The sequence below is a fragment of the Patiria miniata genome, unplaced genomic scaffold (assembly GCF_015706575.1).
Source record: "Patiria miniata isolate m_02_andy unplaced genomic scaffold, ASM1570657v1 HiC_scaffold_17, whole genome shotgun sequence".
Classification (NCBI taxonomy): Eukaryota; Metazoa; Echinodermata; class Asteroidea; order Valvatida; family Asterinidae; genus Patiria; species Patiria miniata.
Window position 1 is genome coordinate 8,481,836 of NW_024037055.1, and position 14,364 is coordinate 8,496,199.

The 14,364-nt window shown below is 42.3% G+C and overlaps 1 protein-coding gene across 4 annotated transcripts in view; it reads left to right on the forward strand.

Annotated features, from left to right (window-relative positions):
• Positions 1 to 14,364, forward strand: part of LOC119723751 (beta-arrestin-1-like) — a 72,291-nt gene that overhangs the window by 41,672 nt on the left and 16,255 nt on the right. For all 4 annotated transcript variants that reach the window (XM_038194592.1, XM_038194593.1, XM_038194595.1 and 1 more), the window contains exons 4-8: positions 562 to 704; positions 1,532 to 1,630; positions 2,235 to 2,337; positions 12,143 to 12,312; positions 13,413 to 13,573. In XM_038194592.1, coding sequence (XP_038050520.1) covers positions 562 to 704; positions 1,532 to 1,630; positions 2,235 to 2,337; positions 12,143 to 12,312; positions 13,413 to 13,573 — 676 coding nt within the window. The remainder of the gene's footprint in view (positions 1 to 561; positions 705 to 1,531; positions 1,631 to 2,234; positions 2,338 to 12,142; positions 12,313 to 13,412; positions 13,574 to 14,364) is intronic.

Genomic DNA, 14,364 nt, shown 5'->3' on the forward strand with positions numbered 1-14,364 from the left:
AATGCAGATTGTAAGTTGGGCTTACGATCACCATTCTGTGCTTACAGTGCTAGCAGAAAATTTTGGGCTTACCAAGTAAGCACAGAATCCTTAGTTAATGGATGTACGCAAGCGTTATGTGAGCCAAAATTCCTCACTAACCCATGAAATACGCTAACCGTAAGGCCCCCAAAAATTACTTCTGCGTCTGGTTACCCTATTTTTAGGCCTGCAATGAACATAGTTCAGGCTAAAACTGCGCATAATTGAATACCCCATTCAATCAGCATAAAAAAATTGGCCATAAAAAAAAAGAATTGAAATTTGCCCAGATTCTTTACATAAAGATTTGATTTCTACACATGCTTTCCGATGCTGTAGGAATGCCAAATATCCAAAGTAGTAATGCTAAAACCTTTGCGCAACTACAAGTAGAAGTATAAGCACGCATAGACTGTACAAAGGGGTAAGGTTTTGCAAGTACACTTTTTCTGAAATGGTTATCACAACGTTTCTGCAAACAGTTAGGCATGCAAGGTTGCACCCAGTCTAAACAGTTATGCTCTCTCTTGTAACGCGCAGATGGTGTCGTCCTGGTTGACACGGAGTACGTGAAGAATCGCAAGGTCTTTGTCCACGTCCTGGCTGCGTTCCGCTACGGACGGGAGGACCTGGACGTTCTCGGCCTCACGTTCCGCAAAGACCTGTACCTGGCGTCCATGCAGGTACGTTGATTAACCCTAACCGCCCTGAATCCTCCAAAATCCTTTTTGCAAATTGGAGGAATTTGCAGGATTGAGGTTACATGGCAAAAGTGCGTTGCTGATTTCGGAGTACGCACTGTGTCAAGGTCTTGGGCCGGACCTTGTGTTGTGTATGCTCAGCCATGCATAAATTTAGTCCTTGATTATACTTGACATCCTCCGTACTGCTCCAGGATGTCACTGCCTCTGCCTCAGCCTATTGACAGTCATAGCCGGAGGATTTTGCAGGATTCAGGCAGTGGTCACCCCTCCATGGACCATATTCAAGAAACAACGGAGGAATTTGCAGGATTGAGGCTATATGCAATTTTTCCATGAGGCCAATTGGAGGATTTTGCAGGATTGAGGCTACATCCTAACAAAAAGGCCTAGGGAGTTAGGGTTAAGAGAAGCAACTATCGATATTTTAAAATACTTCAAGCCAAATATACTGTTCAGATTCACCGGTAATTTCAAAGATTTTTTTCAACCCAATCTTAGAAACAGTGACCATGTTTTCTGGACATGTTCGCAACATTTCTGCAGAGGAGTACACAATATCGGTTTTTCTGGCCAAACACAATGACATTTAAGCGCCCCAGGCAGTGGAACATTTTCGGCAATGATTAAGAGCTAAATTGACACAGTCATTTCTGATATTATCAAATTTATAAATTTCTTTTACTGAGTCACTCCTTAGGCCTATAGGTTTTATAAAATAACCTATCCAAAGAGTGCCCTCGATGGGGATTGCACAGAGTCAATAACCTTCTGCCTGTTTTGCTTTTTTGGGGGTTTAATACCCACAGGTGTATCCACCCATCCCTGAGGAGCAGAAACCGCTGACCCGTCTGCAGGAGAGACTCATCAAGAAGCTTGGAAGCAATGCATACCCGTTCCTCTTTCAGGTACATGAATGCACCCTTCCGTTGATCCTGACTCCCTTCCACCCTCCAAATACCCAACCCCTGATCCCACAACCTCCCAATTGGACAACAGCTCCCAGTCCCCTTGCAAGCCTCAAACACTTCGACTTCCAGTCCACCAATCCTCCTCCACTGCTCCTCTAACCCCCTCCATCCCCTTCACTCACCCCCTCCCTCCCTACCCTTCCTGACTTCCTCTTCATACCCCTGAACCTCCCTCTGAAACCCCCCTTCACCCTCCTCCAACTCCTTCAACCTACCTCCACCGCCTCCAACATTACTTTCAACCCCATGATTCCCCTTCACCCTTCTCTTTCTTCCGATCCCCCTCCAGCCTCTTTTCTATGGCCTCCACCCTTCGTCAGGGCCATCCTTAAGCTGCAGGGGAAGAAAACTATGAAAACCTGCATCTTCATGATGGAACAAAGAGAACCAATCTACATAATGGCACACTGAGACCATGACTGGAATCGAACAAAATTTCACCATTGCTTGAAATTCGAGAGCGTTTTGTTGGTAATTGTACCACCCTGAAAAGTTGGTTTTAAGTTTTGCAATGGTCAGCCCTGTATTATTTTTACCACAGTTGCCAGAGAATTCGCCAGCATCCGTCACGCTACAGCCGTCGCCAGAAGACAGGGAAGGCAAGCCATGCGGTGTGGACTACGAATTACGGACCTACGTGGCAGGTCAGTTCATTTTGTACTTATCCCAAACCCAATGAATTCCATCAAAATCCACCAGCAGGTTTTGACAGATTTTGCAGGATTGAGGAAGGTAGATTCAAGCCACCTTTAATTTACGGGGGGCTTTAATATGACCCCTTCAAAATATTTTTATAAATGTTTCCTTCACAGCGGAGGATTTTGTAAGATTGAGAAGATTCCTACAAATACTTAGGGAATTAATAGAGTTTGTAGGATTTCAGCAGGTTTTCAGTTTGTAGGTTTTCAGACCCCCGCAAAAAATCCACCAAAATAGGGCATCCGTGGTTTTGTTTTTATTCTGGAAGGTACATGTTCAACCACTACTTACATAAATAGAAATAATTCGCTGAAATACATGTACATCGTATTTCTCTCCCCCCCCCCCCAAAAAAAAAGAAAAAGAAAAATATCATTTTCTGACACATTTTCTGATCATCACAGACTAGCTTCACTTATTCCTTACTCCTATTCTCCATCCCCGCTCGGAATTCAAGCGTCAAAACAAGTGCCCCTCTGCACCTGTGATTACTGCCACCTCGTATCGCGCCTCGCGTCTTGTCAAACCGCCGCTCCGATAAAAACGATAGAAAACAACTTAATGACAGTTGAGTTGGCATCAGGTGCAAAGAAAAAAAAATCTCCCGTGCCGATCTCTGAATAAAAAGCTGTTAGTGCACAATGGGTGTAGTCAGTAGTATTTTTTTGTGGGGGCCCCAAAGGGTAATTTTCCCCCTTTTTAGGGGCTATCTGCTGGAAAATATGCAGGATTTTTGCTAGTTACTTCATTGTTTCTTGTCAATTTATTATTATTTTTTATTACTAGCACATTTGGGTCATGGGTTAGACTTCATGTGGATTTATAAAAAATTATAAGAAATTTTATAAACCTTTTACTCTAGCTTCACTTATGGGAGAATCTTTATATTTACGTCTCTTCAACTCAAAATTCCATTATACATGGAATCACAGGCAATTTTCTTCTGTATCACAGTCAGGGGGGGGAGGGGGGGGGGGGGAGCCTGGTGGGGCCGCGCCCCCCTTGGCGAGCAATTGGCCCCCCAACAGCAAAAGCCATAGGCCTACATGTGTATTTATGTATTTTTTTATGGTATTGGGCCCCCTAGTTGGTACTATGGCCCCTCCTGATGCTCAGGGCTGGTGACGGGCCTGACCACAGTATGTAAAGTGTAGCAAAGATTAATTGTAAAAGACGATTTTCAAATTTACCGAAATTGCAAAACTGTTGAAGACACTTGACCGATGTTAAACTCTCCAAGGGCTATTCGGTAGTCTATGGAATATTTCAAGTCCCGCGCTACTGAAACAAGTGTTTTTCTTCACAGGAACCAATAACACACTAGTAGGGGTCTTGAACTTTGAAAGTTTCACGCCAAGATGAAAATGGGTTTACGATAGTGTTTGGAAAATGCTGTCCAGGAGAGTCGTCAATGTGATGTTGACCCTCTTCAAAATTTAGGAAAAATAGTGGAAGGGTTTTTTTCTCGGACTTGAGTGAGTCAGGGAGTTTATTGTTTGTTTTGTTGCAGCTGGGATAATGTTTCTAAGTACATGTAGGCCAGCGTTCCTTGCACGCTCGCCAAGCAGATGGTTTTAAATTGGAATTTGTGCAAATGCTGACATATTGATAGACAATCCCCAGGAAAGTGTTTATTTGAGTTTTAAAGTGAAACGTCTCTGTGGAATAACACACTGCCTTCCAGCTTGCAATTGAACTTTAGGTTTTTTTTTTTTTTAGATTTAAAGCGAAGTTTTTGATAATATTTGAATTCCCACTTGATGGGATGCCAGTCCGTGGTAGGTTACTCATACGTTGTTGTTTTTCTGGAGTCTGTTTTCGAGGAATTGTTCGTGGGATTTGAAAGAAGCAGGTGGAGTGAAGGGGCTTACACAATGTGCAGTTGGCAAATGATACCTGAGAAGTTCAAATCTTTGAAATTTTTCAGTCAATTTTTCGGTTAAACCAAGAAAATTCATAGCTACAGTCCATCATTTGCAGCTATCAGAAAAGTAACTCACGTAATTATTGTTGAAAACATACTTGGTTGAAAGATAGTAAGGGGACTAAACTCCCTGAGAAATTATTTGTTCTGGCATGCTGTCATTTTGAAGAAATCAATGAAAGAAGGCCATTCCAACGATGCGTCTAAAGACACATTCTTGGAAATTTCTGTTAGTAGTTTGTTATTAATTTGGCGAATCGTGCGCAAGCGTTGACACGATGCACACATGCGCGCGGTTGCTATAATTTGTAGGTTAAGTGTGCAATATCGCGTAGCTGCAATTGGCTGAATGAGAACGTGTCCTGGATGCTGAATGTGGGCGCAATTCGAAACACGACTCGACAGCTTTGATTTGAAATTGATATCCTAGACTAAATTGTTTTCTCGGAATATTACAGCATTTACTGATCTCAGACTCCATCAGGTTGTTCAGCACCCTTCTTTAGATTTTGAGCACTTTGGTTTCTTCAAGCAAACACAATGCAAACATTACAAATGATGGACTCTACCTTAAAAAAAAAAAAAATTGATTTAAACAGAGGGAAGAAAAAAAACCAAACGCAACAACAAATAATTCTTGCCTGGCTTTCCGCCCTTGTGACCTGTCATAGTGTAAAGCTTGACTCGATGACATACGGACGCGTCGGTTGTATTGCTCATGCCTACATGTAATTGTAGAGAAAAGTCAAGTCTGTCGCGAGCCAGTGTGGCCCATCAGGCTGGCGTTTATCTCTGACAAGCTGATTTACCCGATCATAGATCGGGTAGGGCGTAGTGTTGGGGATGAAAATGTGGGGAGTTAAATGTTAAACTGAAACCAATTTGAGCAGAAGATCATCTTTTAAAGTTTTGAGTTTGGAGTAATTGAATCAGCTACATGTATTCTGAGCAATAGAATCAGTCGCATTTGTGAGGCAGTCGCATTTGGAAAACGTAGTGAAAAGGTTACTGTAGTACACAGGCGAAGGCTGATTGTACAGTTTTGACAATAAATCATAATGCAATGAAACGTGTGAAGGTGTCATTTGAAATGAAAATGAAAACGGTCTGAATCATGGAGGAAGGTCATAATTAAGTTTCAGTATTGTTTTCTTCAACAAACGTAAACTTGAACTTCTTACAATTTGCGAGACCGTCTGCGAGGAAAAAGTCGAGTCAACTTTTATTCAAGTTGGTTCAACCAAGTTTTACTCGGCCTCCGAGAAATGTTTGCTCCTGAAAGGATCCGAGACCGCGGCTTCACGTCCGTGGAAAAATGTGGAGGGTGTGTTCCACCGGGTCGGACACTATTTTGTCGATTTTTTGTGACAGCGTTTAAGATCGCGGTATTTGAAGCAATGCATCGATCCTTCGTTGATCCAAAACAGGCCCCCATTACAACGCGACACTGAATTATACGTGGCGGGCAGCGAACTCACAACGGTCAGCCTTGGTGGATGCATGGAGCTGTAAACACATGATGGAAGCAACAGAGCACTATACACGTCACTCACATGCTTGTGCTTCAAATCATGCAAATAGCGAGCACCGTAGACTCAACCTCGTTTCCAGGGTGTGGAGGAGGCTGCAGTACGCGTTGCCATCGACAGTTTTGCATAGCCCGGAAATACTACGCAGTGTAGACTTTCGATTGGTCAGACCGCGCAAGGCATACTTAATGTGAAGTCCTTCTGAGTATTCGTTGCACTCGGCGCAGGGGCGGCAAGCGAAGCATATGAAAGAATAGGGGCACTTGGTGGCCACGCACCATGGAGAAAAAATATTTTACCAAGGTCACCCCATAACACAATTTGGTGAACGCTTCTGCAGAAGGGCTGAGTAGAACACGTAAACGGAACCCCTACGTTGACCTCGCTGACCTCGCACAGTCTAGACACGCAGAGAAGCCAGCACAGGGGGCGGCCAGGCAGTCAACGTGAAAGCGCACACGACGGCAAATTCCTGCGAAAAACGCAGTCACGAAAAATCGACGAAAAGGATCGCCGGTCCGTACGGGAAAATCAGGACGACCCGAAGTGTCCGACCTGGCGGAAGACACCCTCCGCATTTTTCCACGGACGTGGAGCGATTTTCGCGCAGCGGGAGCCCGCGGTCTGGGATCCTTTCATGAGCAAACATCGTCTCGGAGGCCGAGTTAAACTCTCTCTTATATATATAGATAATATTTCTAGTACCCCTGGACGGGATGCTAGTCCATCACAGGTTACTCCCCAGCTAATGCCGGTACCCATTTGTGACCAGCTCCACAAAAAAGGGTATTAAGTCGCCCTGAGCATTATTGTGTAATGGCCCGCTCAACATTGAGAGGGTGAAAATTTTGTCAAAATGTGATTTTCATTTTTTGTCATGAATGACATCTTTAATACCTACAGTTTCAGGTTTCATTCACAGAAATGTTGATTTGATGAACAAAGTGGAAAAAACAACCATTCTGTGTGCATCGTTCTGTTGTTCTACAACAAATCCAGCTATTTCAAAGCCTGTTTTCACAGTTGTGTAATTTGAACTCCAAGGAAGTAATTAATATGCAAATATGTCATATCTCCAGAACGGGAGGGGCTATGGAGCTCTATTATATACCAAATGAAAGCTTACATTGTGGGCTTTCCAACCATGTACATGTACATAACTCAATTTCACTTTTTTGCGACATAATACCCTTTTTTTGTGGAGTGGGTCACATTTACACTCCTGGGTGGAGAGAGGCAAGTGGGGTGAAGCGGCTTGCCCAAGGACACAACATATGACCAGCAACTGGATTCGAACCCCTGACCCTCTGATCAGGAGTCACAAACCCTAACCACTAGGCCACACTCCCCATACTCCCCTTCAAGTAATTGCTAATGAAGATAACTAGGGCAGTGACAGCTCACGTGTGAGGTTCGAGTCCATACAAGGTAGAAGAGGCCAGATTTCATTAGTGTCCATATTTCATGTGACACCGGGTTCGAATCCCCCCCCCCCTCCTTTCAGGTCAACATGCGAATTGAGTTTAACATGAAGTCCCTGTCTGATTGCGTGGGCTTTCCCTAAAATATAACCCCAGGACTTTCCTCCCGCGTCTGAAATTGAACATCACTTCATTAGCTTCTCTCTGTCGGCCTCCATCCAAGCCAGAAAGAAAGTGGGTTTCATTTACGGGAACGAACGGAAATCAAATAAAATGCCACTTGTCGTCGTGACCCAGATTAATGGCTGTTTGCAACCATATGGACTCTAACTGTCGTGGAAATAACTGGGCCAAAATGAGCCGAAAATGGGGCACCCCCTTCCCACTAGGCCTGCTAGGCAGGCCAAAGTCCAGATGCGTCTGTCATTGACAGTAAATGCAGCCGATTCCCCGACAGTGAGATTCCCCGACAGTGAGACGTGAGGCCTGGGTTAATCCTTAAAGGGAAGATACAACATTTGCAATCATCAAAAAATGAAAAGATCAAACGATAACAAAATATCTTACTTGACTGTTAGTGAATGGCAATCTTAAGCGTCCTGTAAAATCTTGGCTCCTGGTGTGCTGACATTTTCAAGAAAACTTGTATTTTTCCTACGCTGGTCGGCCGACCATCGTTGGAGAATACTGGCTTTTTTTAAAAACTGCTCCTAATTTTTCATATGTATCTGTGCAGGGGTGCAAGCCTGCTAGACTGATTCTGTAAACCTTACAATCCCCAAAGTCTATAAATTGCAACGTCTCATCTTAAGTGGGGTCAGGGAACCAGACTACAAGAATATGGTTGGTTTTCTTAGATTTTCCAGCATCTCCGAACCCGAAACGTGAAACAAGCGAGTTTAGCAATATTTTTCATAGCACGCTAATCCTCCAAATACATTTATTTCTGGAAATTGCAGCAAAAGCAAATGTTGTATATTTCCTTAAGTTTAAAGGGAAAATACAACATTTGCAAACATCAAAAAATAAAACTACCAAATCATTTTGAAATACCTTGCTGGACTGTTAGTGAATGACAGTGTAAAGCATCCTGTAAAATCATGGCACCTGGTATACTGTCATTTTCAAGAAAAGTGGTATTTTTGTATCAATTTCCAACGCTGATCGGCCGATCAGCGTTGGAAACAACTGGCTTTTTTTTCAAATACTGGCCCCAATTGACCATCGCACTTGATTGCAATCGATTACAAACCTATGAATGGGTACGAGCCAGCTAGACTGGTTCCCTGACCTTACAATTCCCCAATGTATGTAAACTGCTCTGTTTCTTCTTATATGGAGTCAGGGAACCAGACTACAGGAAAATGATCGTTTTTCTTGGTTTTTATAGCATTTTCGAACCCAAAACCTAAATAAAGTCAGTGTAACTATATTTGCTATATATTTCCAACCCCCCAATTCCATCCATTTCTGAAAATTACAGCAAAAGCAAATGATGTATATTCCCTTTAAACCATAGTAACGTTTCATGTCATCTGGGCCTGTCCTGTACAATTTCAGCTGTTTACTCTTCTAATAGTTTCCCCTGTTCTCCAATTGATGCGACCGACACCCTATATGAACCAGCTGTTATGCCATTTGTGTCATCGTCACAATAATAAGAGTAATGAATCTGTTTTTGAATATTTGTTTTTTACTGAAGTTGATATGAAATTCGATAAATGTCATTCATTCCTATGAACTTGCTTTTACTGTGTCCATGGTACCTGTATATGAGGATACACATGTAACCTACATCCAATGAATGGAATTTTGCATGGGGGAAGGAAACGTGCAATTCCAGCATCACGGAAGAAAATGAAATGTCCATTAGGCCAACAAAAAAAATTTCCGGTTTCCGGTATGGAGCTTGCCCAAAAAGTGTTGCGGCGATGGGCTTTTTTGTTTTTTTTACCTGATTTTTTTGCTTCAAATGTTGGCTGATGACTGCAAATGGTGCCCGACTAAACTTAGTGCAAATATATGGGAGTCCAGAGAGGCCACATAAAGCTTATTCTCGACCATAACCCAATCTAAAAACACGTTAAAATTGTGCAGCAGCAGGATTCCAGTCAAACCAGTGAGTTTGGCGGTTTGAGACATCATCTTTCATTGAAAAAAAACCTTTTTCATTTTGCCGAGGCACATGGCTACGGCGACGCGCGCGCATACCAGAAACCAGAGACTTTTTTTTTTTGGCCTTACAGAGCCAATTTACCGTCAATATCCAAATAATGAATGATTCAGAGAAATGGTCCAAAACTACTCAGGTTTACGTGTATTCACAAAGCTCCTAGTGGACAAAAACTGTCTGGTATGTACGGTAATGTCTGTGAAGCTGGAATTGCTCAAATTTCAATATTTGGTTTTGCCGATCACCTGTAGACTCAGTTTCAAACGCTTGCAATTTGCACCAGTTTTCTTGGGCTGACTCAAGCCTGTTGTCGAACCAAGTTCACTTCATTGTGCATCCCTTTAAAAAAAAAATCAATACAAAAGAACCCAGAGTGGTCATTTGATTTAAAATGGCCGTTTTCCTCCGGGCTTTCTTCTTTTTAAATACAATAGCCGCACCTGTGTGTAGTGAAGACGGTCAAATCAGGCAGGTCAGATTTCCCAGGTTCCCCGCTTTCTTCCACCGGTTCCATTGATCAGGAGTAGTAATTACATTGAGAGGCAGCCCAGCTGAATCAATGCGCTGGGTACGTGCGCGGCCGTCGAGTATTTGCAGATGCTTAAAGGCTGGTTCCCCTGGCATGAAGACAAAAATGTCCATAGCTGGATACGTTTGTCTGACGTTGGGGCGCTCAAACAAAAATAAATTCAGATATTCTGTATTACGCTGCGTTTTTGATATAAATTTGTAGAAAGAATTGTGAGTGAGTAATAGTGTATAATGAAACATTTCAGTTCAACATTTTGAGAAGAAAGGGTATCTGTTTATTGATCAGAATTTTTTCCAAATAAAAAAATGGAAACCCTACTTTCTATTGTTGCGGCCATAACCTAATTGTGTATACATATATCATGTATACATCTCCTTGGTCGCTCTAGTAACAAGAGAGGTTTTTTTTTCAAGGGAGATGACTCACCATACATGTGTTTTTAAAGCCAGAGTCCATCATTTGCAGCTATCCAAAAAGTGACTGGCGTAATTATTGTTGAAAAACCTACTTGGTTGAAAGATAGTAAGGGGACTAAACTCCCCCTGAAGTTAATTTTTCTGGCAAGCTGTCATTTTGAAGAAATCAACGAAAGAAGGCCTTTTCAACGGTGCTTCTTAAGAAGCACCGTAGGAAATTCATATTAGTAGTTCGTTATTCGGCGAAGCGCGTCTAGCATTGGCACGATGCACACACGCGCGCGGTTGCTATAATTCGTCGGATCAGTGCGCGACATCGCGTAGCTGCAATCGGCTAGTGAGAACGTGTCTCGGACGCTGGATTCATGCCCAATTCAAAACATGATTCAGCAACTTTTGATTTGAAATTGAGATCCTAGAATGTTGTTTTTCTCGAAAAATGCAGCTGAAGCTAAGCTGAAACTTCATCAGATTGGTTGTTCAGCATCCTTCTTCAGATATTGAGCACTTTTGTTAATAATAATAATAATAATAATAACAAAGCATTTGTAAGGCGCACAGTATCTGACAATAATTGTCATTCAAAGGCGCCGGTCAGTGAAAAGTCAGTGTGTGTGCTTCAAACGAACAAAACGCACAAATTACAAATGATGGACTATACCTTTAAGTGGCATTTCCTGCTTCAATTTCGACCAACCTCATTTATTAATTAATGTTAAAAGCGGGCATTAAAACCCTCCCTCTCCTGTCAAATTCTACACAGCTATCCCAGCAGTCAAAATCAATCAAGGAACTCTTTTTAACAGTTAAGAGCTCCCAGGCTACATGAAGCAGGATTGACTGGCTGTGACTGTTTATGTAACTTGATACAGCTTTACCTTGACAGTAGCTGATCAGTAAGCCAGCTGTGCCTACCAGTTACTTGCTTTTGTCTGTTGATGGAATTTGACTAGTCACAGTGCTTGCTGTAAATACGATCTGACTGTTGGTGACTAGCCTGTGTAAAAGGCATGGCAGGGGAAGAGGATTGATTTTGTTTTACTGTCTGTGATTGTTCAGACAGCAGGAGGGTTATTAATATAAATAATGTACCAATTAACCCCCCCCCCCAAAAAAAAAAAGGGAAATGTGCTTTCAGTACAATTAGGAAATTATATTATGGTTAACAAAAAATTATCTGTAAATGAGCAAGGTACCGTACGTGTACACACTTTTCATGTACATATTTTCTTGAGCTTGCATTTTCAGTGTCTTTTATAAAATTGATCATAAGATGGAATTTTCGTCAGGCTGATGTAAATTGATACTAGGTTTTGCCCTTCACCGACATGAAGTGTCATTGCGGTACTCGCTGCTACCGATACATGTACAGATTCGAACCAACCAACTGATCCCGCAAGCTTGGTGGTTGAGTAGTTAGACGTCTGCACTAGAAAGCAGGATGTCGCGGGTTCGAGTCCCACCCGAGTGATTTTTTCTAACTTCCACTCGGGAGGTAACACAATGAGTATACAGTGTTTAAACGTCGGTGAGGGCTAAACCTAATATTGACTTTATAAAATTGTTAGAAATGAAGTAACAGAAAAGAAAACAAAGACAAATATGAATATATGACAGTACCGATACGAAACGAATTTATTCGAGGAGCAGTATGAACACTGCTTATAAGATTGTCCGTGAATGACAAAACCCAACATTGAATATAAATTAAATTTACCTGCAGTTTGCAACTGTTTTTCCGTATCTTGTCCCCAGACTCCATTGATGAGAAGCCCCACAAGAGGAACTCAGTCAACCTGGCCATCCGCAAGGTGACCTATGCCAACCCTGAACAGCCCATCGCCCAGCCCAGCCAGGAGGACAAAAAGACGTTTTTAATGAGCGCCAACTCCCCGTTACACTTGGAGGCATCGCTGGACAAAGGGGTGATTGTCTTTCTCACAGTTTTTGTTTGTTTGTTTGTTTGTTTGTTTGATTGTATCGTGTCAAGGGAAAGTTTCACAAGTACCAGTTTGCATTTTTACCATACTTAAAGGGAATATACATCATTTGCTTTTGCTGTAATTTTCAGAAATGGATGGAATTGGGGCGTTGGAAATATATAGCAAATATAGTTACACTGACTTTTTGGAGGTTTTGGGTTCGAAAATGCTATAAAAACCAAGAAAAACGATCATTTTCCTGTAGTCTGGTTCCCCGACTCCATATAAGAAGAAACAGAGCAGTTTACATACATTGGGGAATTGTAAGGTCAGGGAACCAGTCTAGCTGGCTCGTACCCGTTCATAGGTTTGTAATCGATTGCAAACAAGGGCAATGGTCAATTGGAGCCAGTATTTGAAAAAAAGCCAGTTTTTTCCAACGCTGATCGGCCGATCAGCGTTGGAAATTGATACAAAAATACCACTTTTCTTGAAAATGACAGTATACCAGGTGCCATAATTTTACAGGATGCTTCAGGCTGTCATTTACCAACATCCTATTAAGGTATTTCGCAAAAACTTGGTAGTTTTTTTTTTCGATGTTTGCAAATGTTGTATATTCCCTTTAATACACTGAAACACATTTTGTGCAAATATACGTTCCTCATGACTGGAGAAATAATAAATTAAGTTTTTAATTTTTTTTTGATGTGCACTTAATTATCAATGTTTAAAATGTTCCGTGCCATTTCTGAGGCAACCGAGGGCGCTGTTGCTGTGATGTCAATACATTTCACGGATTGTATAAAAACAATTCTTATGTATAGACCTTTAACCCATTGGCTGCTGTACTGGCCAAAACCACCTTGTCTGTTATTCCCTGCAGTTTCCGAAAGTACTTGAGCGCTGTATGGTTTTATTGATTCATATTAGGAAATAAATAAAGTGTAAAACAATGTAAGACATTGTAATATAATGCTATACAATGCAATACAGTGTAATACAATGTAATACAATGTACTACAATGTAATACAATGTAATACAATGTACATGTAATACAATGTACTAATGGGTTAATGTTGGCCTCCCATTTCCTCTACAGATGTACTATCATGGAGAGAAGATAGCTGTCAACATCCAAATCACCAACAACTCCAAGCGGGAAGTCAAGAAGATCAAAATTCTGGTCAAGCAGTACGCTGACATCTGCCTCTTCAATAAGGCCAACTACAAGTGTTGTGTCGTCTACTTTGAAACAGACAAGTAGGTGCTCATTGCGCCCCCCCCCCCCCCCAAATCTGCAAACCCCCCCTCCAAATCTGCAACTCCCACCCCATCCCTACCGCAATTCCCATCCCCATCTTCATTTCCATCCAACCCCTACCCCATCACCACCCTGCCACTGCCGCCCCACCCCCAACCTGTCACCCCCACCCCAACCTGTCACCCCCAGCCTGCCACCACCCCCCCATCCCAATTCCTACCTCCTACCTGCCACCCCAACCCCACTCCACACACAACATGCCACACCCACCCTTACCCTAACCTGCCACCCCAATCCCCCACCTCTACCCCTAACCCCCTCCCCAACCTGCCTGCACAACTCCGCCCCCAGGTTCATTCCTACTGTTTCACCCTTTCAATAATTTTACATGTACATGTGTTTGGCAATATTATTTTTGTACACTAATATCACACACAGTGGTTTGCAATATCAGCGTAATTCAAATACTCTACAATTTTTTTTTCAGGCAGTAAATTTATTATAGTTTTTTTGTTAGGCCCCCCAAAAAGTCTCCAGTTTCTGGTCTGCGCGCTTGTCGCCGTAGCCATGCGCGTCGGCAAAATTATAAAAAAAAAAATTTCAATGTAAGATGATGTCTCAAAACGCCAAACTCACTGGTTTGACTGGAATCCTGCTGCTGCACAATTTTAACGTGGTTTTAGATGGGGGTACGATCGAGCATAAGCTTTATGTGGCCTCTGGGCTCCCACATATTTTGCACTAAATTAAGTCGGGCACCATTTGCAGACGGTGTTGCAGTTTTGTAATT